Here is a 24,512-nt window from a genome sequence, read left to right as displayed (position 1 = left end):
TACCCTTCTTCTGGCTTCAGGATCAGCAGGATGAAGTGAAGGATCTGGTCTGCCTTTTCAGATCTGTTGAGAATCTTAGATTCTAGAACCAGCTCTGCAACTAACTGCCCGTGTGGTATCAGATCTTTATGAGCCTTGGTTTACTCTGTGAAGTAGAGATTTAGATGAGTGCTTTTCTTAAGGTGTTCCCTAGAGCTGCAGTTTTTCAGGGTACCTTCTTCTGAGCTTAGGGTCACTATTGGAGGGCTTCAGCCTCTTCTAGCCCACTTAGGAAATGGTTCTGCTTTTATTTAAGATTTTTCTTGAAAGGAGATTCTGTTGCCTTTCTAAAAAGTTTGAAAAGTATTGGAGTAAGTGATCTAAAAGTCCCTTTTTCTTTTATAATATCTTCTCTGGTCCAAGAACATTCCTTTACTCTAGAGTGTTTTAGACCTTGAGAACAAGGAATAGGACCTTTTCCCTAGCCAACTCAATCTTGGTGGCACCACCTGCTGGCAATCCCAAGTATAACTAAAGGGGAGTTTCTAAGGTTTGTGATCATCAAACTTTTTTGCTCCATACTCTCTTAAAGCAAAAGCTCCAGTTCATGGCACCTTAGTTGTCTCGATAATTTTTTAGCCCTAGACAAAAGAAATACTTAACAATTCAATTTATTAAGTAATTAAATGGTCTAGACAATTCAAAAAGTGTTTAATAAATATCTTAACAACTTTGTAGTTATTTGAAAAAACATTGAAAGAAAATATTTTTATTTCATTCTTAAATAACTATACCTTCTAGTGAATGTGTGCCTGTTGGACACTACACAACTTCTCGAACCTCGGAATCAGATTGGACACTTACACCCTCATTTCCTGTTACACGTTAGTTTTCTCATGGTACTTGCTTTTGTCATAGCAACCACTGAAAAAGCAGCTTTGCAAAAATATGTTATCTAAAGGATTGTAGGGTGACCTAATGTTGAAATGAACTGTTTAGAGTTAGTCGTCTTTACAATAGATACCCAATAGGTATTGCTGTATTTTCTTCAGAAAGTTAAAATATTCCTTGTTGTGCCTCTGTGAGCTCATCACAATGGCCCAGGGTGCCTCAGAGCCCAGTTTGGGAAATATGGCTTTGAAAACTTAAAAAACTATGAAATCTCTTGCATGTTTCTACATTAATACCTACAGATATCCTTCATACATTTAGATTCTTGCAAAATATAATTTCCAGCAATTTATAAATATTGACATTTTAAATAAAACTGTCATATCATTTTAAAATGTATCCAAATGATATCTAAATGTCATAGCAATTTTTTTTTTTTTTTTTTTGCGGTACGCGGGCCTCTCACTGCTGTGGCCTCTCCCGTTGCGGAGCACAGGCTCCGGACGCGCAGGCTCAGCGGCCATGGCTCACGGGCCCAGCCGCTCCGCGGCATGTGGGATCCTCCCGGACCGGGGCACGAACCCGCGTCCCCTGCATCGGCAAGCGGACTCTCAACCACTGCGCCTCCAGGGAAGCCCTAAATGTCATAGCAATTTGATACACAAAATCATTTAAAAAATACCTAGGGCATTTTTTTAAAAGTCTTCTTATAGTGTTCTGTTTTTCTTCTTGATCTTGTATTTCCATTGTATTTCCCTACAGAATTGTATTCTAGTGTAAAATACTTTTTTATAGTTGAAAGTCTTTGTATGGATCATTGTTACACTTCTCTGCAATGAAAATATGTATATAATTTTTTTTTCCTGTGGCCCTGAGTCTATATGCATTAATCCATAAGAAAATTATCTTTATAATTAGTTCACAGTTGCGCCAAACAATATAAATATATTAAAATGTTGATACAAAATTGTTTCGTATAAAGTAAATTTTATTGGAAATGCTCCTTTTAGATTTATATAATTAGATCATGTAGCCATCAGTGAATATTGTTTATTGCTGTAACAAGACAGAGTTTAGTACCAGTTCTGTTCCTGTGTTTTGTTTTCATGGTGAGGAACCTTGTTCACATAAATAAGTAAATGGGAATGGAAAGTTTTGCCAAAATAGGAATTCTTTGAATTCCTTCTGAATTATATGCCAAGACCAGGGTGATCTATCATCCAAAATGACTTTTTTATGTGTCAGTTGACAACTTGTTGAGTCCTCTAGCTTGTGGGAAGGAAGAATTGGAAACATATGACTTAACAAAAAGATTTGTAACTCAGTCCTCCATGCCTTGTGTTGAGCTTTGGGATGAGTTCGAAGTATATTGAGAAGAGTGGTTGTAAGAGGGGACTTTAGCCTTGATCATTAGTGATCACAAGCTCTCCCTCAGGCACATCAGTTTTAGGAAAGAGTTTATGAGGAAGCTGAGGTCCTGAAAGTGATTCTCTTAAAACCCTCCATGCCTGCTCACCCTTTTGAAAGACTAAGGAGTAGGAGTAACCCAACTCAACACTTTTTGCTCTAGGGCACCTAAGTTTCTTTTCTCTAAAAGTTTCCATTTGAGGCCTTTTTTTAGTAACTGCCTTCATAGGAATGGTTCATATCTTTAGTGGTTATTGGCATAGAAAATATACTGAGACTTACTTTAAATATGGAAAGAGGGGAAGATACTGTACCCTGTATTATATAGATCTTTATCATTTTAGAACACATTTATATGCATTATCTTATTTGATCTATACAGCCCTGTGTAATAAGGTAGATGGAGATTTGAAGCAGAAATGAGGAATGAGTCCGAAGGGTTTTTGTGCATTTTCTAACTCACAGAGCCTTTGAGCGGTGAACAGGTGCTGGAATCTAGATTTTCTGATTTCTTACTCAGTCCTCTTTCCCCAACAAGACACTTTAACTCAGTAGTTCCTAACATTGCTTTTTCTATCACTCTGGACCATAAACCCTGTCTTAATACTCTTTCCTCCCACAGACTCATGGAATCTTCTTTTTCTCCCATTTAAAAAAAAAATTGAAGTATAGTTGAATTACAGTATTGTGTTAGTTTCTTGTATACAGCAAAGTGATTTATATATGTATCCTTTTTCATATATATGTATACATATGTGTTTATATGTATATATAGATAATATATGTATACATATACATATATATTCTTTTTCATATTCTTTTCCACTATGATTTATTACAGGATATTGAATATAGTTACCTGTGCTATACAGTAGGACATTGTTGTTTATCTGTATTATATATATTAGTTTGTATCTGCTTACCCCAAACTCCTGATTTATCCCTCCCCGCCCCAACTCATGAAATCTTAATGATGTTATCAGTAGCTATTTAGACCTTGACAATTATAACCAGAAACAAAAAATAAATATTGGCAAATTCTTAGCTTGTACAGTTTTATCAAAGTGAGGGAAGAGGGGAACCCCTGGTGGTCCAGTGGTTAGGACTCGGCACTTTCACTGTTGTGGTCTGGGTTCAGTCCCTTGTTGGGGAAGTAAGATTCCACAAGCTGCACAGCATGGCAAAAAAAAAAAAAAAAAAAGTAAGGGAACAATTTCCATTAGGAATTTTGTAATAAAAAATAATGGTAACAGCATTGTATTCTTATTTAGGGACCCAGACACAATACTAGGCCCATCTATCAGTGTCTTCTTTGGAATATTCATGGTTTGAATGAAACCATGAATCCATTATTCCTTTCAGGACCCCTACAGGAGCCAGTTGAGAAAACCTTCATTAGAAGCTGGGGTTGCCTCTTTAAGATACCTTGACTTTGTGTGGAGGAAACTCTGTATTTCTGTAGTGACAACTTTTGGAGCATTTGTGGGGCTGGGAACTTAGAGCTTTCTCTTCGAATATAAGGAGAGTACAGATGCTGGAGAAGGTAGACCCTAACTCCTCTTGTGCTCCTTAGGATGGAGTCCACAGAGAAGTGTGAAGCCATCATCACCCACTTTAATGGAAAATATATTAAGACACCCCCTGGAGTACCAGGTGAGGCATCTGGGAATCAGGCTGAGAGGGCCGCAGTTTATGACTTCCTGTGAAGATTCTGGAGGATTTTTGCATGAGTGAGTGGACTAAGTGAGGTGGGATTCAGCTCCCTGTCTGCTTTCTCTCTTGGCAGCCCCATCTGATCCCTTGCTTTGCAAATTTGCTGATGGGGGTCCAAAGAAACGACAGAACCAAGGAAAATTTGTGCAAAATGGACGGGCCTGGCCAAGGAATGGAGACATGGTAAGAGGCCCTCTAGGAGACAGGAATACTAAGGACATTAAAATATAATGGATGGGGCCTTCCCTGGCAGTCCAGTGGTTGGGACTCTGTGCTTCCACTGCAGGGGGCATGGGTTCTATCCCTGGTTGGGGAACTAAGATCCTGCCTGCCGAGCAAAGCAGCCAAAAAAAAAAAAAGAAAAAAGTGGAATGGAAATTTCCATGGCCTGATTTCTGTGGTAAACTTGAGAGCTACAGTATGTAACAGAGATGCTGGCTGCTCAACATGCTCTTCAGTGTGGACCTTGAATGGAATTTTGCATCCTGCACAACCAGAAAAACCCTAGAACAGTTGTAGCGGGATTAGTTCAGACTTCATTTTTAATCAGTTGAACCAAAAACATCCTCAGCCTTGAAATTCTGGGCTTGTTCCTGTTCTCACCTAAGGGCTCACAATGTGCATGCTGTGTTCTTTCTTTATAGGGTGGTATGGCCTTGACCTATGACCCCACCACAGCTCTTCAGAATGGGTAAGAGTGTTTTCTATAAACAGGCCACCTGAAAATGACAACGGCCTGTGTCCAGGCACTGGGATGTTTCATCTTGATATTTAAAGAGTAGTCAGTGGTGGGAGTTCCCTGGTGGCGCAGTGGTTAAGTATCCACCTGCCAATGCAGGGGACACAGGTTCGATCCCTGGTCCCGGAAGATCCCATATGCCGTGGAGCAACTAAGCCCATGCGCCACAACTACTGAGCCTGCGCTCTACAGCCCGCAAGCCACAACTGCTGAGTCTGTGTGCCACAACAACTGAAGCCCGCACGACCAGACCCATGCTCCACAACAAAGAGAAGCCACCACAATGAGAAGCCCATGCACCGCAACAAAGAGTAGCCCCTGCTCGCAGCAACTAGAGCCCGCACACAGCAACGAAGACCCAACGCAGCCAAAAATTAAATAAATAAATTTATTTTTTAAAAAAAAGAGTAGTTAGTGGGAAGTGGCTGTGTCTATCAGTGGGGGCCCTTGCCTTGTAGTTTCCTGTGACTCCTTACTGATGAGGTCCCTTCCTACAGGTTTTACCCAGCTCCTTATAATATCACCCCCAACAGGATGCTTGCTCAGTCTGCACTGTCCCCGTATCTTCCATCTCCTGTGTCTTCATATCAGGTATGTTGTCTTCATATCAGGTATGTTCATGCCCAGAAAAGGGTGTGGTGGTTTTCCCTACCATTGTGTTTTAGGCTGGGAACTACTTGTTCTTTTGTTTTTTCCTTTATACATACTATACACAAATAGTTGTACATAAAAGCATAACACGTGATCACACTACATGTATATAGACTGTTGTAGAAGCACCCTTTTACTCTCTGTCCACCACTCCCACAAGCAAACCCATGTTAATTTCCTACTAGTTTCCGTATTTTTTGTTATCTGCATATACACATAAGTATAGGGTTTTGGAAGTCATTGTTTATGTTACAAAATTTTTCCATATTAAATATATTTTTTACACTTTACTCTTCTCATTTAAACCAATGATTCTCAAAGTGTGGTCCCTGAACCAGCAGTATCAGCACTACCTGGGGATTTTTAGAAACACAAGTTCTTGGACTCCACCCCAGATTCACAGGAACTCTGGGGACGGGTCCTACCAATCTGAGTTTTAACAAGCCCTCCAGGTAGTTCTTATGCAGCCCTGTTCTAATTATTTCCTTTTTAATAGTAACATTATATTTTATGCTGCACATATACCAGAATTCTTCCACTATACCCCAGTGAAAGGCATTCTTTGGATTTCAGTTTTTATCTGGTGCAAATAATGCTCTAGTAAACATCCTTTTGCCTGTATCCTCATATATGAGTGCTTTTGTTTCTGGGGGCTAGAGTCCGAGGGGTGAGGTGGTTAGGTTGAATAATACACGGACTTTCAGTTTTATAGATGTTACCAGATTGCTTTCCACAAACACTGTGCCAATTCACATTCCACTGGGAACGTATGAGAGTACCCATTTCCCTCCAGCCAGAGGTGACATTGCTCTTTTAAAATTTTTTCTATCCTGATAGATGTAAAGTACATTGTTACTTTAATTTGCACTTCCCTGACTGCAGCTGAGTTTAAGCATTTTTTTGGTCATATTTTTATTTGCTCTTCATATGCTTGGTCCATTTTCCTGTTTGACTATTTGTTCTTTTCCCATCAACTTATAAAAACTATCAGTATTATTGGGACTTCCCTGGTGGTCCAGTGGTTAAGATTCTGCACTCCCAAAGCAGGGGGCATGGGTTTGATCCCTGGTCGGGGAACTAAGATCCCACAAGCCGCACGGGGCAGCCAAAAAAAAAAAAAAACTGTCAATATTATAAGTACTAATCTTTTGAATGTTATCTTTGTTACAAGTTTTTTTTTTCCAAATTTAATTGTTTTCTGTTGACTTTCTGGTCCTCAAACCAGCTGTGCATCAGAATCACTTATTAAACCTAGGTTACTGGGCACCACAGCAAGAATTTCTGATTCAGCAAGTCTAGGGTGAGAGGCAAGAGTTTGTCTTTCTAACAAGTTCCCAGATGCTGCTCCTGCTTCTGCTGCTGATCCAGGGACCATACTTTGGGAACCACTAGTTTTTGCCATACAAAAGTTTAAAATTTGTGTATAGCTAAATATGTCTGCTTTTTTACTTACAGCTTTTGAATTTCTTGTCTTAATTTAAAAGGTCTTCCCAGTCCCTATATTGTACATATAGTCCCCAAGATGTATTTCATTGTTTTACATTTAAATGTATAATAACCAGGAATTTATTTTTGTATATGACGTAAGATAGGGGTTCTACTGTATTTCCTTCAAAATGTTCACCAGTTATCCTAGCACCAAATTATTAAATAATCCATCCTTTTCCCACTGAATTGAAATGCCACCTTTGTCATAGAGTAAACACTGGAATCTTTTTCTGTATCCTTTATTCTCTTCCAGTGATCATTGTGTCTGTTCCTATTTCAATAGTGTATTGATTTGATGACAGTGGCTTTCATAGTATGTTCTAATATTTGATAAGACAAAAGCTTCTCCACTCTTTCATACTTTTCCTTGCTATGTTTTGGCATTTATTCTTCTGTATAAGTTTATGATCATTTTATCTAATTTTTAAAAATCTGTGAGGGAGGATTTTAATTGGAATTACATTAGATCTATATATTAAAGAGAATTGACTTCTTAAAAAGTACTAAGTTTTTTCACCTAAAATATGGTATTTCTTTTCATGTTCTCAAAGTTTTATGTCCTTCAATAAGATCTTAGTTTTATTTATGTAGGTCTTATGTTTTTCTTGTTAAATATACTTCTAAGTGTTCTGTAATTTTTATAAGCATTTCTAGATGCTTATTGATACACTGAGAAGTCACTGGTTTATGTTCGTCTATCTTGTATACTGCTCACCAAATCCTCTTATTACTACTAGTTTTTTTTTTTTACTTAAATCTCTTAGGTTTTCTAGGTATACAGTTATATCATTGATGCAAAATAATAGTTCTCTCCTCCTTTTCAATTTTATGCCAACTGTGTTCTTATCTAATTGTATTTATCTGACCCCACTACCTAATAGGTTACTATAATTGCAATGGTTTTAATATTTCTCTGTTTGGGTTAAGGTTTGCAGATAGTTTTTGGTAATAGCCTTTAATATATGTAAGTAGTTTCTAGTCTCTGTTTTACTTTGTGGTATTTTTAAAAATTTATTTTCTGGTCGCACCTCAGGGCTTGTGTGATCTTAGCTCCCCGATCAGGGATTGAACCCCAGCCACGGCAGTGAAAGCGCTGAGTCATAACCACTGACCGCCAGGGAATTCCCTACTTTGTGATTTTTTTTTTAAAGTAAATGGCTGCTGAATTTTCTAAAATGTCTTTTCAGCATCTAATATTACACTATGGCTTTTTTACTTCAATTTTGACTTATGTTTGTAGAGCTTCTGATCTTGAACAATCCTTATATTTGTGGAATAAACCTACCTGTCTATCAAGATGCATTTCTAGCTTCTCGTTGCTTATTTTAATTTTAAAATACAGATATAATTTACAGACGATAAAATTCATCCTCTTAAAGTGTACAAGTCAGTATTTTTTAGTATATTTATAGAATTATGCAACTGTCCCCATTATCTAATTCCAGAACACTTTCATCACCTCAGAAAGAAACTGTGTACCCATTAGTAGTTATTCCCCATTTGCCCTTACCCCTAGCCCGTGGCAATGACCAATATACTTTCTACGTCTATGGATTTGCCTATTCTGAACATTGCATATAAATGGAAGCATACAGTATATGTCTTTTGCGTCTGGCTTCTTTCACTTAGCATGTTTTCAAAGTTTATTCATGTGTAGCATGTATCAGTACTTCATTCTTTTTTATGACTGAATCACATTCCATTTTATGGATATGCCACATTTTGTTATCCAGTTATCAGTTGATGGCCATTTGAGTTGTTTCCACCTTTTGGCTATTATGAATAAAGCTGCTCTGAACTATTGTGCACAGTTTTGTGTGGACATATGTTTTCATTTCTCCAGGGTATATACCTAGGAGTGAAATTGCTGGGTTACATAGTAACTCTGTGTTTAACTTTTTGAGGAACTGCTAAACTGTTTTCCAAAGCCCCTGTCCCATTTTACATCCCCACCTGCAGTGTTTAGCATTTGTTATTGTGTCCTTTTGTAATTATAGCCATCCTGGTGGGTATGAAGTGGTATCTCATTGTGGCTTTGATTTGCATTTCCCTAGTGACTAATGTTGTTGAACCTGTTTCATGTGCATGTTGGCCATTTGTGTATCTTCTTAGAGAAGTATCTATTCAAATTTGTAGCCCAGTTTAAAATTGGATTACTTGAAGTGTAAGAGTTGTTAATATTTTTTAAACAGTTTATTCTTAATATTTACTGTTTTTTGGGGGGGGGCACTCCAGCCTTATGTGGGATTTGCTGAACATTATCAGATAATTGGGCAAAATAATAGTCTCTAGGCAATTAACATTGTTGTTTGTTTATTTTCGCTTGCATTAGAGAGTAACTCAGACATCTCCTCTACAAGTACCTAACCTGTCCTGGATGCACCACCAGTCATACCTCATGCAGCCTTCAGTGAGTGTTCAGAAGTGGGCAAAAGCCAAAGAGGCAATTTGATGTAAAGAAAAACAGTGGGATTTGATGAAAGGAGATAAGGGTGTGAGGTCTAGCTCAGTCTCTTGTGCAAGCCAGGTGTTTGACCTTAAATTCTGTGAGTTTGCTATTCTTAGACAAGGATCCCTCCAGACTGATGGGCAGAGTGCCTGTTCTGCTGCATAGCTGGGTCGTAGCTCACCTATCATTTCCCAGGATTTTTAAATGTCTGTCTTCAGTGGTTCTGGTAGCCATGAATCACCGTTTCAGGCAGCCTCATAGGATGCTGCCAACTAACCCTGTCCTTTGTTGCTGCTTCTAGGGTTCAGTTCTGACACCAGGAATGGATCATCCTATTTCTCTCCAGCCTGCCTCCATGATGGGACCTCTTACCCAGCAACTGGGCCACCTCTCGCTCAGCAGCACGGGCACAGTAAAGCAGGATATTTTTTTATTATAAACTCCTACCAAGCAAAGAATACCTATGTAATACTCTTAGGTTTAAATACTCTTGAATAAGGATGGGAATCACTTCAGTGTCATCGAGGGCACACTCAGAAAGGGCGATAAACTAAAAAGAAAATAATCCGTGAGCTAGGAATACAGCCATTCTGCTCTTTAGCTCATTCATTTTAACTGATTCCTACTCATGCAACTAAATAAATGGTGTTTCTACCTACATATTAGTTTATCTAGTTCATACACTTTCGTAGAAGTCTTTATCAAAGTAGTAACAGGAAGAATGGGTGAAGCTCATTAGTTTTCTTGTGGGTCGGATGCATTCTGATTTGTTCAGGAGGGCTTAAAGCAGAGAAGGCAGTGTGTTGAGAAAAAGCAGAAGACAGGAAAGAGGAGGAAAAGGTAGTCATGTACTTAGAAGCCTCTCTAAGCCAGTGTACTTTAGAGTCACCTGAAGTGCTTTTAAAAAGCACAATTAGGACAATTAAATTAGAATCTCTGGGGACGAAACAATAGGCACTCGTATTTTTTACAGCTCCCCAGGTGCTTTAAATGTAGCCAAGAATCACTGCTCTAAGCCTATTGATGTATCTCATTCCAGTATATGCCAACAGCTGCAGCTATGCAAGGAGCGTACATCTCCCAGTACACCCCTGTGCCTTCTTCCAGTGTTTCAGTTGAGGTAAGAGCTTTATAATCTCTTTGGATTGAAGATTGGAAAATGAACAGAGGCAGATTTTCCCCTGATCAAAATCTTCCTCTCACAGTGATGCTGATTCTGTGTTCACAAATAGCTGGTAGGGATGTGAAGAATGTAGGAAGGAAAGACTTAGTTTGTATCTTTGAATGAGGCCCTTCCTCTCATTTGGCAGACGGTAGTTAATCCCAGGATGCTGGCTTGTATTGACTAGTGTGTCCTGGGAAGAGGATGGGTTGCTCTAAATGTTGGGGAAGTGATGCTCTGAGTGTGCATGTGTGTTTGTGTGTGTATATGCACTCACACAGGTGTGTGGGAATGGGTTGGTTGGGGAGGACATGCAACTAAGCTAGGCTGCTTCAGTGGGAGGTGAGGAAAGGATGCACAAGGTGACTCTCCTGCCTTGGCTGTGGTACAGGAGAGCAGCAGCCAGCAAAATCAAGTGACGGTGGATGCTCCCTCAGACCATGGGGTCTATTCTTTCCAGTTCAACAAGTAACAGTGGTAAGAATCACATACTGAGGGGCGGGGTGGGCTGAGCAGCCTGAAATCAGACTCTCATGTTTGTCGTTCCCCCTCCCTACCCTCTCTGGCTATGCCTCCTTTAGGATTTCCCTCCCCATCTTTGCTGAGTATAAATGAATTCTTGGAGATGCTGATGCTCCAGACTCCAGAGGGCTGACCAGGAATACAGCCCCTCTGTGGGCCCAGCTGAGGACTAACACTTGGTCATCGGTTTTCGCAGGCCTGGGCCTGGAAAAAGAAGTCTCTGCACTCCTGCCCTCTGTTCTTCCTCCACTCCTGGTGGAGCCTGGAGGAACTGTCACTTTTTGTGTGTGCTACAGTCGAGGAGACCAAAAAGACTTCTTTTATTTTGTGAAGAAAGTTTTATGTTTTATTTTAAACTGCAATATACTCTTTCCCTACCCCAAAGAGACACGGTGCCTGGAGCTTGTTCTCATCTTTATGAAAAACAGTTTTTGATGTGTTGGACTTATTGGGGAAGGCTTTTTAAACAAATTATTTTCTTAAAAGAAAAAGGTGTGGTGCTAGAACGCTGATGGAGTCCTACTGTGGGCCCTACTTACTGAGTTTAGTTATGGACCTTTTGGCGGGGGTATAAGAAAATATGCAGACTTTTAAAGTCTTGTTTTATAAAGCTCTTAGATCACACATCCCATCTCTTCTTCACATACATTTTATGCCTTCTTTCTCTCATCCAGAGTGTTCTTTTTCTCTTTTCCATACAGCAGAACCGGCCTACTTTGCCTCTTTACAGTTTTTAATTTTGTGAATTTCTTTTTTGAATGAAATTTCATATGGAATTTTGTGGGGCTGGGCAAGGAACAAGGTAGAACACTAAGCAGGCAGTGGAAGTGGCTTTTCCTCCCTCTGCCCTGCCACATCCTAGGAGGAAAGACTAGACTTTGCCTTCCGGAAGCAGAGATGTGACCTAGGCTCACTAAGGAGACAATCCCACAGCCTTAGGAAGCCATCCTTGATCCAAATTTGGATGCAGACTAGGTTTTCCCTGGCGATTCCAGAGGAGTGGACCTACTGACTTCTGACTGACTCTTCTCACTGCCGAGGCCAACACCACACCCTCTGAGAAAATGTCTTCCCTTGCTACAGCTTTTCAGGAATACCTGCTTTTCTGCTTCCTAGAGGATCTTTTCTGCCCTGGGTCTCCAGGGCCCCTCTCTTCCCTATCTCACATTGTTGCTGTGCTCAGGGCCTTTGCATTTGTGACCTTGCTGAATCCGTTTAGGTTCCTTCCCCACCACGGACAATCAGCTGCTTTACCTCTAGACCAGCGATTCTCAAAGAGGTGGTTTTGTCGCCTAGAGGCCACTTGGCAATCTCTGGAGACATTTTTGGTTGTCGCGCCTGGGGGTGGGGCTGTGTGCTACTGGCAGCTAGTGGCTAGAGACCAGGGATTCTGCTAAACACCGTGCAGGGCACAGCAGAGCCCCAACTCCCCCAGCAGAGAATTGTCTGGCTCAAAATGTCAGTAGTACCAAGGTTAGGAAACCTGGATGTAGACAGTGTCATCCCTGCCTCCTGTACCAGGGGACTTGGTAAATTCCCATCCCCACCCTGGACACACGGTGCCTTTTGACACTCAGGCAGCTAGTTGAGAGGGACAGAACTGAGGTTCTTGAATTCTCCCCAGGCTTTGACCTTTGGCACATCTGTGTACAGCAGGAGCTGTCCTTGAAAGGCTTGTGCCATGTGCACACACACACAGAGGGATAGAGGTGGGGACTGGTGTGTGTGTGTGTGTGCTGCGAAGGGGCAAGGAAGGGCAAAGCTCTTTTGTAACTGTCCAGAGCAACCTGCCCTAGTGTGTTTGGGCCCCTTTTCCAGGGAACCAGGATATCAAAAATAATCTTCCTGCTTGTGGAAGGACAGCAGGGAGCTGGGATAGAAAAGGGCCATAAACCCCATCTCACTATTTACAAGGTCAGGAGTCCTTCAAAAAAAGGCTATAATTTGCTCTTCAACTCCATCACCTTCTGCAAGACCTGACTATGCACACGGAGACAGATAGGAGGAAGCCTTTGTCCATCTTCTCGGAAATAAGATCCTGCACCTGCCTCTTCCCAGTCACTCCCTTCTGCACTGAAAGGAGAGTTCTGCTCCCCTTCACTTCAAGGTCAGGTGCCTTTCCACCAGACAATCAGACAGAAAGGCAAATGATGGAGAATGGAGAAACAGGTGTTCAGTAGGCTGGCTGTAGGGAGAGGAAGGAGGTGCTACTGGGCGGGAAGAAGCTGTATTATCAGTTGTTGTACCTAGAGCTTGGGCCTAGCTTTCCCTCCCCTCCACCCATCCCAGAGTTGAGAGTCCTAATGCTCCCTACCCACAGAGTGTCTTTTTGTACATCCTGGGGTTAAGGGAGTAGGGGTAGGGGACAATAGGTAGGATGTAAAGTATAAAAGATAAAATTGCCACTATTAATTTTCTCATGGGTACTTCCAACCTCAGGAAGGGTTTATCTGATGTAAAACAGCCCCAAACCCAGTAACTTTATAGAAGGTTTTGGCTGGGCAGGTATCTCTTGTTTCTGAGTCTCTACTCCTTAGTCAAGGAAAATACACCATATATTTCTTGTCAGTGGCCTTGAAGAAAAGGAGAAAAATCCAGAATCCTGTTCGTTTAATTAATAGTAGTTTTGGGGGAGCCTTGCTTTGCTAGGAGGCTTAGTGAAATGAGGGCCTTTCATGTGTAGAAACTGTTGATGTCACTGCTGCCCTCCTCTGCCTCCCAGAATTCCTGGTTCTGTCTACTTTCTCTGTATTTAAATGTTTAAATGGCTGTAATTTTGCTTTGTTTTGTTTTAAAATTCTGAAGTTACCTTTTGTATGTTCTCATGTGAATCTGCTTAATGGATTTTATTAATGGGTGTTTCTGGTTTGGGCAGGTTTGGGCATGGGAAGTGACGGAGAGCCTGAAGTTGTTTTTGTAATGGTTAATGGCATCGTGGAATTTTGTTTGGGCCTTTTTGGGTTACACTCATGATACTTTTTGCCTAATTGTTAGTTCATTTCTAACAGTTCATAACATGGGTGAGTGATTGGAAAAAGGAGACAAGGAATGAGGGATACTTTTTCTCCCATGAAATAGCCCCATTGGTGGCAGTGGTGGCAGAGGAATTGTAGGGGGAGACTTCAAGCTCACAGCCTAGGGCTGGGCTCTTTAAACACTATGCTAGTGTTTTCTGAATCCTGTATTCATGGAGCCAGGTCATAACTATCTCTGTACTTCATATCTCACCCCCACTCCTTACAGATGCTCATAACATTCTTAAAATATTTTAGTACTTTGTATTTTTCTCTTTTCAGTCAAATAGAACATACTAGATCCCTTTCTCAGATGATACAATCCTTTACTAGCCTCAGGGCCTGCCCATCCCATCTCATGCAGTGTTATTACTACTCCTCTCTGGCTCTGAGATGATACTCAGCCCCGAGGCTGATTAGACTTTTTGGAGGAGGGTGTGGGCCGAGGTTAGGGAAGATGTGGGAATGATGATGGGGAGAGATGTTATTTTTAAAGTGTGTTTTTAACCAAAGGATTTGAAGAGTTGCCTAGACTAGGAAGCCTGGTGACTCTGAAGAGGTAATAGCCCTTGTCAGTAATAGATGGGGGTAGTAGGGGGACATAACTTGCACTGAGTGTGAGGACTTTGCTGCTCTACTGACCATCCCTGGATTGCACCACCTCAGCCCAGTTCCATTCTTTCCTAACTTACTGATCAGTGAGCTTATTCAGCCCCTTGGTGCCTGCCTGCACTGCTTATTCCCTGCTGCTTCAGTGTCTACAGTTTGGGGAACCTACATGTGGGTTGTTACTTTGCTCCACAAAGGTGAGGTGAGAGGCCTTGCTGGAATGGAATGTTGCAGGGATCCCCACAGAATCATCTTCTAGGGAAAAAAAAAAATCATTGCTGTTCTCTTATGCACGTTCTCTTAGGGCAATACACTTGGGTCAGTGATCAGATCTAAACTTGTCCTCAGGCTCTGCTAGACCAGCTTCAGAGAAGAGGGTGGGTATTATGAAAGCCAGTCTGTAAGGGCTAGGTCTTAAACCCTGTGCCTTGTCACACTGATCTTTCCTGATTCCCTCTTAAACCAACTACTCCATTTCTATGCTACCTGCATTTTAGGTCCTTCCAAGCATTAGCAGAGCCCTCGTTTACTCAGCTTTTGCTCCTTCCTTTCGTAGGAGGGTCTTCCTTCAACAGCTGAGATGGGACTGAGAGCTCTATCACCCTTCTCGTCTTTGCTGAATTCTGCTGCACCTCCCTAGGGGTGGTCCCCACATGACTGTAGTAATGAGAAAGCTAGGTGCCCTCTCACCCCAGTTACCACTGCTCCTTCTCCCTGGCATGTCCACATCTGTTTTGAATGAACCTTCATTCTCCAGGTGTATCCCAGAACTTTCTTGTCTTTGTTAAAGACCTACCTCACAGTTTCACAATTCAACACGGGCACCTGGTTTACTTCTTTCCTTCCTTTACTCTGTCCTTCCCTTCATGAGGGTTAGGAAGATGGGGGCTACAAAGGGCTCATGATCAAATGCAAAATCTCTTTTGGTTATTTCTGTTTCTGGAATGTCTTCTTTGAGATTTTTACCTCATGTATCACCCTAGAATAGTGTGAACTCTTCAGTTAGGTCTTGCTGTGGTATGCCAGGAGGACAGGCTGAGTAATGACTGCTTAGAATATTAATTACTGCTTGGGAGCCACCCCCAGGAACACCAACATGGGAGCAGAGCTCAGAACTCGAGAGGCTAAGAGTTTGCCCGTGGCTGCCATTAGCTGAGAAGGTAAACATGCACCAAAGAGGGCATCTGGGATTTTTATAGGGCCGAAAGCAGAGATGTTCCTTCTCCACCTATTCCAGTTAGTTTACAGGGTCACCAAAACAAAACTTGCAGCCTGGAGTGTGATAAGCTTTCCTGGCCTGAGTAAAGAAAAGTTCTTGCCCCATTACTGGTGTCCACATCCCCCAACACACACATTTTTTTTTGGGTGGCAAGTGCTCTCTAGCATGCACTTATCACCTTGGACAGGAAATAAGTTTAATTTATACTCAAAACACGTTTTGTACATTTTTTCTTTATCCAGAGGTTTCCAGTTTTATACTCTTGCCACATCTGTGCCAATGCTACCCATTCTTCTTTTTCTGACTCTTGGTATTCACTTGTTCCTTCCCTACAATTGGGTAGAACTTTGTCTTATTTCAACTTTTGAAATAAAACACAAAAGTCTACCTCGTGGTGTCTTATCCATGATTGGAAGCTGGGAAGGTGGTGATGAGCACATATATTTGCTATAATGGGAACACAGGTGGCAGCTTAGGAAGCCAAGGCCATGTCTCACAAGGCAGGAACTAGGGACACTTGAATCCTTTGTTGTAGCACCTCAGCCAGGAGCACCTGTTCCACCCACATAAGCACAAATTCTGCCTTGGATGCCTCTTGCACAGGAAGGGCCAAGCTTGTTGGTTCAGAGATAAACTTTGAAGTTCAGGGGCATATTTCTCCCCAGCCTGTGGTCTCCTACATCAAACCAGTCGTACTCACCCTAACACCCAGCCTTCACCTTTAGGCAAGTACGAAAACCTATGTTGAAGGAAGATAAATACAGACTCTTTTGAATCTCTATCAAATGTGGTTTTTATTCAACTGACAAGCACTTTTCTACAGCTGCACTTGTGGAACATCACATGGCAAAAACAGGAGTTTTTTTCTCTAGACTTTTTTTTCCTTTTTTTACCTTATTAAAAATGAGATTGGTCCTAAAAATATAGAAAGAAATAAATTTAAATTCACAAAAAACTGTACATTATCAAAAAGTCACTAAAACACCACATTTGGTTATATAAAAAGTCAAGTCCCTTTTGTTGTAAAAGGAACATGGAAATTTGTTGGTGTTGATGGTGTGGTTTCTTCCTGTTACCAGACTGATAGGGGAGGGGAAACAAAGGGGTAGGGGTGGGTTTTATTTACTTCTTTAACTTGCCTTCCCTATCAAATACTCTTATTTGTCAAAAAGAGAAAATCCACCTAGCTCAAGGGGCAGTGAAGATGAGGAAAGAAAAGTGAGAAACGGCCCCTTTGGTCATGCCCTCCCCCCGCCCCCCCATCAACCCTCACTTCAAATTGAGGCTAGGACTCCACCCACCCCACCTTAAGAGTGCCTGGTCCCTAGGGGAAGAGATGGAGCTGGGAGAGGGACACAGAACAGGAACAATCAATATTTCACTCCCCTGTCCACCTAACCTCCAATAGTAGAATTAATCTGAAACATTTTATAGCAGGGTAAGACTGCCATGGGGAAAAGAAGAGCCCCCAACTACAACAGTTCCAAATGTCTGACTAACACAAAGTTTGTTACAGCGCAGTTATTTAGATAAAATATAAATATTTATGCATAATATAAAGTCAATTCAAATATTCTTCAATCCACCTCTTATTTAAAAGCAAAAAAAAATCTCAAATAAAATTAAAAGTTCTGAGGTTTATCTGACAGAAAAGGCGACTTTAGAAATAGGCTATGGGGGAGAAGGGGCATAAAGGAATAAGAAAGGGGCTGCCCCGGGCCTGTACTGCCCCCTCACCCCCTTCAGTGGCTATTCAGTGCTGCCAGAAGCACAAGGAATGCTCCCCTCACCTGGCACCCCTCTCCCACCAATGGAACACTTCTTGGATGCCTCAGCTCTCTGCTTGGGCCAGCCAGCAGCCACCTCCCCAGTGCAAGTACCCGTAATCTCTGACGGGAGGGGCTCTGCTGAGCAGGAAAGCAGGGGCCAGGGGCCCATGGCTATAGCTGGGAGTTAGCAGCTTTCCTCTCACAGGTTGGGGCTTTACTTGGGCACAGTCACATGTAGGGCAGTGGTGGACCCAGAACCTCTCCTCCCTACTCTCCTGTGTTCTGGGGTCTCTGCTACTGGGGAAGGGGGTCCCAGGATATGAAGTAGATAAGGGAAGGAAAGCACTACTAAACCCACAGAAGCTCATGGGATTAGGAAGAGATCCAGTTCTACCCCTCTCCCTGCAAAAGCTTAAGACTCAGAGCTACTGAAAGGAGAGGGAGTTCCTGCTGAAAGATTGCACAGTTTGAAGAGGCTGGAACAGAAATGACTGGGAGAGAGGGGAGAGACACAGCCTTGTACCCAGAAAAACTGTTCCTGTGGTTTCCCAAAGACAAAGTGATGGTGTGAAACAATGGGAAAGGTGTTTCAATGGTTGGAAACAATGGGAAACACATACTTGGGGGAAAAACTGAATGGATGCCACCAAACAAAACAGGGGCACAATCACAGCATCCTCTCACTCACTCACTCTCACACACACACCTCTCTCTCTCTCAGGCCAGTCGATTGCTACCTGGCCTCCATCTTGGGGGTGTGCCCAAACTCAGCAGTAGTTGTCCCTGAGGAGTTCCCAAGAAGGAGGTTTGGGTAAGAGGTGGGGAAGGAGGCTGGAAGGCCCAGGGTTCAGGGTGCCTCCCTGCCTTCTCCCCAGTTTGCTAAGTTTCAGAAAAGGCTAGAAACTCAGCATTTGAGGAGTATCCAACATTATAGAGGGACTAGCTATTGGCAGGAAGATAAGGACAGAGAGAAAGACAGGGACCTCTGAACTTCTTTTTCCTTTGAAGGGAAAAAAGATTTGGGGGAAAAGGATGGAGGAACCCGTACACAACAGTTTTACATTATTGGATGAGAGAAAATCTGAAAAGGGGGCGGGGGGAGGGATTGAGAGAGAGAAAGTGAAAAGCGGGGGAGGGACTGAACATGGAAGCAGCATGTTCAGGGCCCGGTGTCCGGCTCGACACACTTGGGAGTTAAGTCCACTTTACTGGCCGTCACTGCGGGTCCACACACAGTACAGAGTGTTTCTTGGTTTCACACATTCACTAGAACTATTGCTATTGTTAAATAGCCCCAGAATGCTGGGGCACGAACAGGGAAGGTGAGAAAGCTGGGAGGAGGAAGGTAGGGGCTTCTTTCATCCTCCTCCTCTTTTTTAATTAGGAAATAAAACAGAAAGGAAAAATTATTTTTTCTTTTTTTTTTTTTGGCTTTCAGTCCAGAAGGACCTCATCTCTGCCCCTCTTATGTGAGGAACAAGAGGAGGAAAGGAAGAAAGGGGTGTAGGGATAAGAAGATGTAGGGCGCTGCCAAAGGTAGGGTCAAAAATCAGGGTTCTACCTCTGACTCGAGTCTGGACCCAGGGCAGCATCAGCAGGTGAGAATGGCAGGGTCTGTTTGTTTGGAGGGCAGGGAGCAATGCCACAAGGTGACTCCCCACCTCCCTTGCCTCACAGAGTGGCCTGTTTTCCCTGATAAAACTCCTCCCAGCGGCTCTCGAAGAAGCGACGCATGATGTGCCCAGCCTTGCCCACTTCAGAGTCATCCTCATTGAATGTCTGGCAGTTGTCAAAGACCAGAAGTGCATCAGCCGCAAACTCCTCTGAGCTGGTGTACCTGGGCAGGGGTGGAGACAGACCTGTGAGCTGGGTGCAAGTTAACGGCAGTAACAGAAGAGCCAGGACAGTTACTGATGTCTACTTACCCTCCCCGAAGCAGCCGCTCCCGCATGGTCGAAAAATCCATAGGGTTTTTGATGATGCGCCGGTACCCACTCACCAATCGTGGGTTCACAGGCTCCAGGAAAGGCCAGGCTGCATCATGGGACTCCATCTCCATCAAGATAATCCTATTACAAAAGAGTGATGACTGCACTCTCAGGAAGCAAACACACGGACCCCTCCCAGCCCTTTACTCCGGCAAAGGTAGAGCCAGTTGTCCCCAGAATTCACTCAACTCACTCGCAAAATGTGAGATCACTGTGGTGGTTCCGCATGGAGAGCCGCCGCCGCTTGGAGGGGGACTGTCCTCCTTCTGAGCACCGAGGCACTGCCGGGCTTTCTCGGCCCCTCGACAGCAGCCGGCGCCGGCAGCTGTCACCCTCTGGGAAGTTCAGCACATAACTACTTTTCCGCTTCTGGCCTCGTTTTGGGAAACCTGGCCTCTGAGTCAATTCTCCCTCTACCTGCTGAAGATAAGAAAAAGGTGAGATCAGCAACAGCTGGAGATGTACTCTGCTTGCCCTTCACTTTATTACAATCCCTACTTGTCTAAGTGTGACTGAGGCTTCAAAAAACTTTCATGCATAAGCCAGCATGTGAATTTATTCACATAACCCAATAAGGTAGGTGAAAGGGAAAGTATAATCATTCCCATTTTATAAGGAAAGTAAAAGCAAGTAAGGTTATAGAATTTAAGTGACTTGTCCAAAGAAGGATCAGAACTCAGGTCTCCTAGCACTTAGTCTGGAGCCCTTTCCCAGGAGAGACTGAGGCATGGTAAGAATGATATTTGTAGGACTAGTGGTAAATGGGATGAGAAAGAAAATCTCTGACTTTTGCTTGGGAGTGGAGTGAGAGAGAGCAGAGGACTTACCTGGGCCAAACAGACAGCACAGAACCAGTCTCCTTCTGGGACAGCCTCCATCTTGGGCCGAAGGCAGTAAATATGGCAGCCACGGTCACACCCATCACAAAGTAGAAGAAACTCATCGTTGTCACCCTTCCGGCAGACTAGACAGGTCTGGACCAAGGTTTTGAGGAGGCAGGGTGAGCCCTCAAGCCTCTGCCTGCCACTGACCCCACCCACGCCAGCTGGCCATCTTGTCAGCGCCCCCAGGCTCTCCAGGCCTCTTACCACTTTGTTGACAGACTTCTCCCAGGCAATGGACCTCTCCAGCTGGCCCAGGCACAAGCAGACCTGGGCCGCGCTCCAGCACCGCTCTAGCGTTTGGCGCCAGGCTCGAATGCGAGGGGTGATCTCATATGATCTGGTGGGAGAAAGTGGTGATTTGGGGATGAGGAGCAGGATCCATTAAATTTATTCCTCCTCCGCAAGACCAAGAAGTGGGGAGCCACTCACATCTCTGTAGTGGTGCACTGTGGGGCACTACTGGGCGTGCTGAGCAGGGCCTTCTCCAGCACAACCTCATGAGCGGGCCACAGGGGCTCCCGCAGGTACCGCCGCTCCACATTCTGCTCCAGGGCAGCGAGTCGCATCACTGCCAGGTCCAGGGGGTTGGTAGTTTTACGCTGGGGTGCCAGTCCTTCCTTGCCTCGACCCCGCCAGGTGATATCCTCCTGGGAGTCAGGTAGATGCTCACAGTAGGCCAAGTCTTCACGAGTGGAGTCTGGGCTGGGACGTGTCCAGCCCTGCAGGTGGGAGAGAGGAATAAAACTCATTATAAAGAAAGAACATTAAGCATAGAAAATGATGTGACCCGTTTAGGGTCATGGGAGGTCACTTGTGAAGTGGGAACCCCACGTTTTCCCTAACAGGGTACAGGAGATTAACACCCTCTTGTCAACAACCCCCGACCCAGCGCCAGCCCAAGTGTACCCGAATCTGCAGATCAGACAGGATAACCCGCTGTTCCAGCTCCTCCACCCACTGAAGCACAGCCAAGTCTGTCTCATATGTCTTCTCTTTGGGGGACCAGCTCATGATCCCTTCTTGAAAGGCAAGTAGCTGACTAGGCTCAAAGATAGGGTCTGAGAAGACAGAAGGCAGAGGGAAAAGCCCATCAGGCTATTTCGTTGTCCACAGCAGCAGCTCAACGTTTACCTGGGCTCTGCAGCTCAGGCTGGTTACGCATCTACCTTACCAGTTGAGGGCCGTAGGCAGACTTCCTGTAAGAAGTCCCTGTGCTTGTTTAGGTGTTTGTGAAGTGCCTTCTCTCGGATGCCTCGGGGGTGCAGGGCCTTGAGCATGGCATCCAATGTCTCAGGATCTCGGATCCACCACCAGCCCGAGCGCATCTCTGTGAAGACGGTTTATGTGTGTGGGGTGGGGAGTGGGAACCAGCTATGAATCACATGGTCCACATCTGATGCCACTCCTACCTATATCTCACCCCATTCCACCCCAAAGTCACTCACCAGGGGGGACGGGCTGGGCTGTCAGCTGGGTTAGGTAACGCTGCTCCATCTGTTTGAAGAACTTACTGGGAGGTCTCCCTCTCCGTTTTGGCTGTCCCATCCCTGTGGGGCTCTGTGATGTTTCTCTAGGGTCTCCTGCTCGCCTTTTAGGAGCCACGCCCAGCAAGGGGGTGGAAGAGAGCTGCACTGGAGAATAGGGGTTGGCAGCACTGGGTCTATTCACCTGTGAATGATGAAACATAACGTGATGAGGGTGTTTTCATGTTGACAGGACCCCAGTGGCCCCATCCCTTCCCCCCAACTTCAGCAACAGCCCACAGCCAGGCAACAGAGCCTGTGGCAAGATGAAGGTAAGTGCATACCACTAATTCTGGCTACTCACTGGCTTGGAGGAGGCAGGTAGCTGAGGGGAAGGAGTGGGCTGGTCCTCAGAAACTGCAGGGGGTGGTGTAGGGGCAGCACTGCAGGGCATCTGGGCTGAGAAGTTAAACCAGGGAGCTTGAGAATCGGGGCTGGCTTCTGTCTCGTCAGGTTCTGGCTCCTCCAGGGGCCGTGATGGCATCGGGTCCAGTTTTCCGGGGCTGCTATCGGGTGTGAGGACTGAGCTACTGAGCAGAGAGCCATGGCTCTGAGTCTGGCTCAGCCAAGACAGGAAGGCTGACTGGCTGAGGTCGTGCTGGCTCTGACCCAGAGACAAAGGGGAGCCCTCTGGCTCTAGGAACCCATTATGGGAGTGAGGATGGGACTGAAGCTGGGGCTGGGGCTGGGCATGAGCCTGAAGCTGAGGATGGGGCTGAGTCTCGGGCTGAAGCTGGACCTGCAGCTGTTCTGAACCTTGACTCTTGACAGGAGATTTCAAGTGCCTAGGTTGCACAGACCCAGGTTTAGTTTTCCGAGGTCGGCCTCGGGCCCGGGCAGGAGAACTGGCAGAGGTGCTGGAGCCAGCTAACTCCCTCTTCAGAGAGAAGGAGGCTGGACTGGGTGTTGAATGGGTTGCCACTTTTAAGGAGTCAGTTTCCTGCTTTATCACATCCTCAGGAACTGTAAAGAAAAGTGAAGAGCATAACACACAGATATAAGGGGAAAGAAAGAGGGTGTACAAACACAGGACATATACTTTCTTTTTCTCTTGGACTTCATACCCCCCCTTTGGAGACTGCACTGGGAAAAGCTTATATGCCAATGAGCACAGTTATCTGGAAAAGAAACACTATGCTCCCAAGTAATCATCATCAGCATAATCATAAGCTAACATTTATTGAGAACCAGCTATAAGTTAAGCATTATTCTAAGAGCATTAACTCATTTTAATCCTCTCAATAGCCCTATGACGTATACATTCTATTATTAACTCCATTTTACAAATGAAAAAACTGAAGCATACAGCTGGTAAATGGCAGAGCAGGTAGGTAGGCAGTCCTACTCCAGGGCCTGTGCTCTTAACCACACTGTGCTATACTGATTCTCATACAATGAAAGAAGCCCAAGAAACTAGGTAGAGGAAAAGGAATCATTTAACTTTGGTTAGGACTCAATTCAGGGTCCTACGACACACCTACCTAAGCTCCCCTCTGTTCCTTCCACAAAGATACCAGTCAAATAGGGCAACACCCAGTAGTTGCGTCTGTAGCGGTCCTGACCCAAGGAGACTGCCCGAAGCATCTGGGATGAGTGAAGCAGCTTTTTGCGAAAGAAGAGCTGACGCTGTGTAGGCAGTGGAAAAGGAAGATGAATGAAAAACACACTTCCAGGGTGACAGTGGTGACTTCATCCAGTATATGGGAGAAGGGCAATGGCTCTCAGCTTCCCTATAGAATTGATACCATCTGGGCCCAACTCATAAGGAATCAATCCTCACCCAGCCCCTATCTCCAGCTCCTGGGAGGTTAGAAGCACAATACCTTGCTGAGTTTTTCTATCTGGCGCTCTAGCTCTGGGATGCTAGATGCTATGACATCAACCTGGAGAAGAAACAAGTGGACACCAAGAGAAAGGGAATCATCAGATTCAAGAAAAAGAAATAATCTGTTTTCCAACTCCCACTTTCCTTGGTCTGGGCTAGTACCTCTCCATCTCTTCGACCCCTACGGCCATGGACAGCAGCTGTAGTCTCCTCCTCTTCCTCCTCTTCCATGCCACTGGTCTCCTCCATGATCCGAGAACTGCGCCTCCGCCCCAGGCCTTCCTCCGGCCCCTGCAGCTCTACCTCAGGTCGCCCAGTTCGCTTGGCCAAAGCAGTTTTCAATCTTGATGTAGACAGATTAAGGGAAACCGTGGTGAGGAACATGATACCACCACAAAAGAAACACCGTGAAGCTACGCAATCCCAGGCCCTGGGGTAAGGTCCCAACCCCAGGGGAGGGGCTAAGGACACTGAGTTCCAAGCAAAAGTCCTGGCTATGCTTCACTCTTTCCCCCTTCTCTCCTCTGTCCTGTCCCTACCTCCGGAGCCGGCCTTCAACAATCCACTTGTTTTTCCTGTAGCTGGACATACTCTCCAGAGTCTTGTCAATCTCACTGCAGGGGAACAGGGAATGGGATTTTGAGGGAGAAGTGGCAGCACATACACAAAAGAAGGGAGGC

The 24,512-nt window shown here is 44.3% G+C and overlaps 2 protein-coding genes across 12 annotated transcripts in view; one reads left to right on the top strand and one right to left on the bottom strand.

Moving 5' to 3' along the window:
- The window catches only part of RBMS2 (RNA binding motif single stranded interacting protein 2), a 91,392-nt gene extending 74,763 nt beyond the window's left edge, over positions 1-16,629 (top strand). For 6 of the 7 annotated variants that reach the window (XM_081250010.1, XM_081250012.1, XM_081250009.1 and 3 more), the window contains 9 exons: positions 3,851-3,930; positions 4,064-4,173; positions 4,635-4,681; positions 5,227-5,320; positions 9,201-9,278; positions 9,619-9,729; positions 10,357-10,437; positions 10,871-10,956; positions 11,061-16,629. In XM_081250010.1, the coding sequence (XP_081106136.1) occupies positions 3,851-3,930; positions 4,064-4,173; positions 4,635-4,681; positions 5,227-5,320; positions 9,201-9,278; positions 9,619-9,729; positions 10,357-10,437; positions 10,871-10,951 (682 nt within the window). In that variant the 3' untranslated portion in view covers positions 10,952-10,956; positions 11,061-16,629. The remainder of the gene's footprint in view (positions 1-3,850; positions 3,931-4,063; positions 4,174-4,634; positions 4,682-5,226; positions 5,321-9,200; positions 9,279-9,618; positions 9,730-10,356; positions 10,438-10,870; positions 10,957-11,060) is intronic. The other variant, XM_081250015.1, reaches the window with a different exon arrangement.
- The window catches only part of BAZ2A (bromodomain adjacent to zinc finger domain 2A), a 34,965-nt gene continuing 27,064 nt past the window's right edge, over positions 16,612-24,512 (bottom strand). For all 5 annotated transcript variants that reach the window (XM_081250001.1, XM_081249997.1, XM_081249999.1 and 2 more), the window contains 14 exons: positions 24,372-24,446; positions 23,995-24,175; positions 23,831-23,890; positions 23,489-23,633; positions 22,312-22,970; positions 21,930-22,152; positions 21,656-21,811; positions 21,391-21,542; positions 20,914-21,203; positions 20,689-20,821; positions 20,428-20,574; positions 19,794-20,020; positions 19,538-19,681; positions 16,612-19,449 (listed from right to left, as the gene is read on the bottom strand). In XM_081250001.1, the coding sequence (XP_081106127.1) occupies positions 19,284-19,449; positions 19,538-19,681; positions 19,794-20,020; positions 20,428-20,574; positions 20,689-20,821; positions 20,914-21,203; positions 21,391-21,542; positions 21,656-21,811; positions 21,930-22,152; positions 22,312-22,970; positions 23,489-23,633; positions 23,831-23,890; positions 23,995-24,175; positions 24,372-24,446 (2,758 nt within the window). In that variant the 3' untranslated portion in view covers positions 16,612-19,283. The remainder of the gene's footprint in view (positions 19,450-19,537; positions 19,682-19,793; positions 20,021-20,427; positions 20,575-20,688; positions 20,822-20,913; positions 21,204-21,390; positions 21,543-21,655; positions 21,812-21,929; positions 22,153-22,311; positions 22,971-23,488; positions 23,634-23,830; positions 23,891-23,994; positions 24,176-24,371; positions 24,447-24,512) is intronic.

The sequence above is a fragment of the Mesoplodon bidens genome, assembly GCF_964165515.1.
Source record: "Mesoplodon bidens genome assembly, chromosome: 11".
Classification (NCBI taxonomy): Eukaryota; Metazoa; Chordata; class Mammalia; order Artiodactyla; family Ziphiidae; genus Mesoplodon; species Mesoplodon bidens.
Note: the sequence above shows the minus strand (reverse complement) of the source record. Positions and strands in the feature narration are given on the sequence as shown.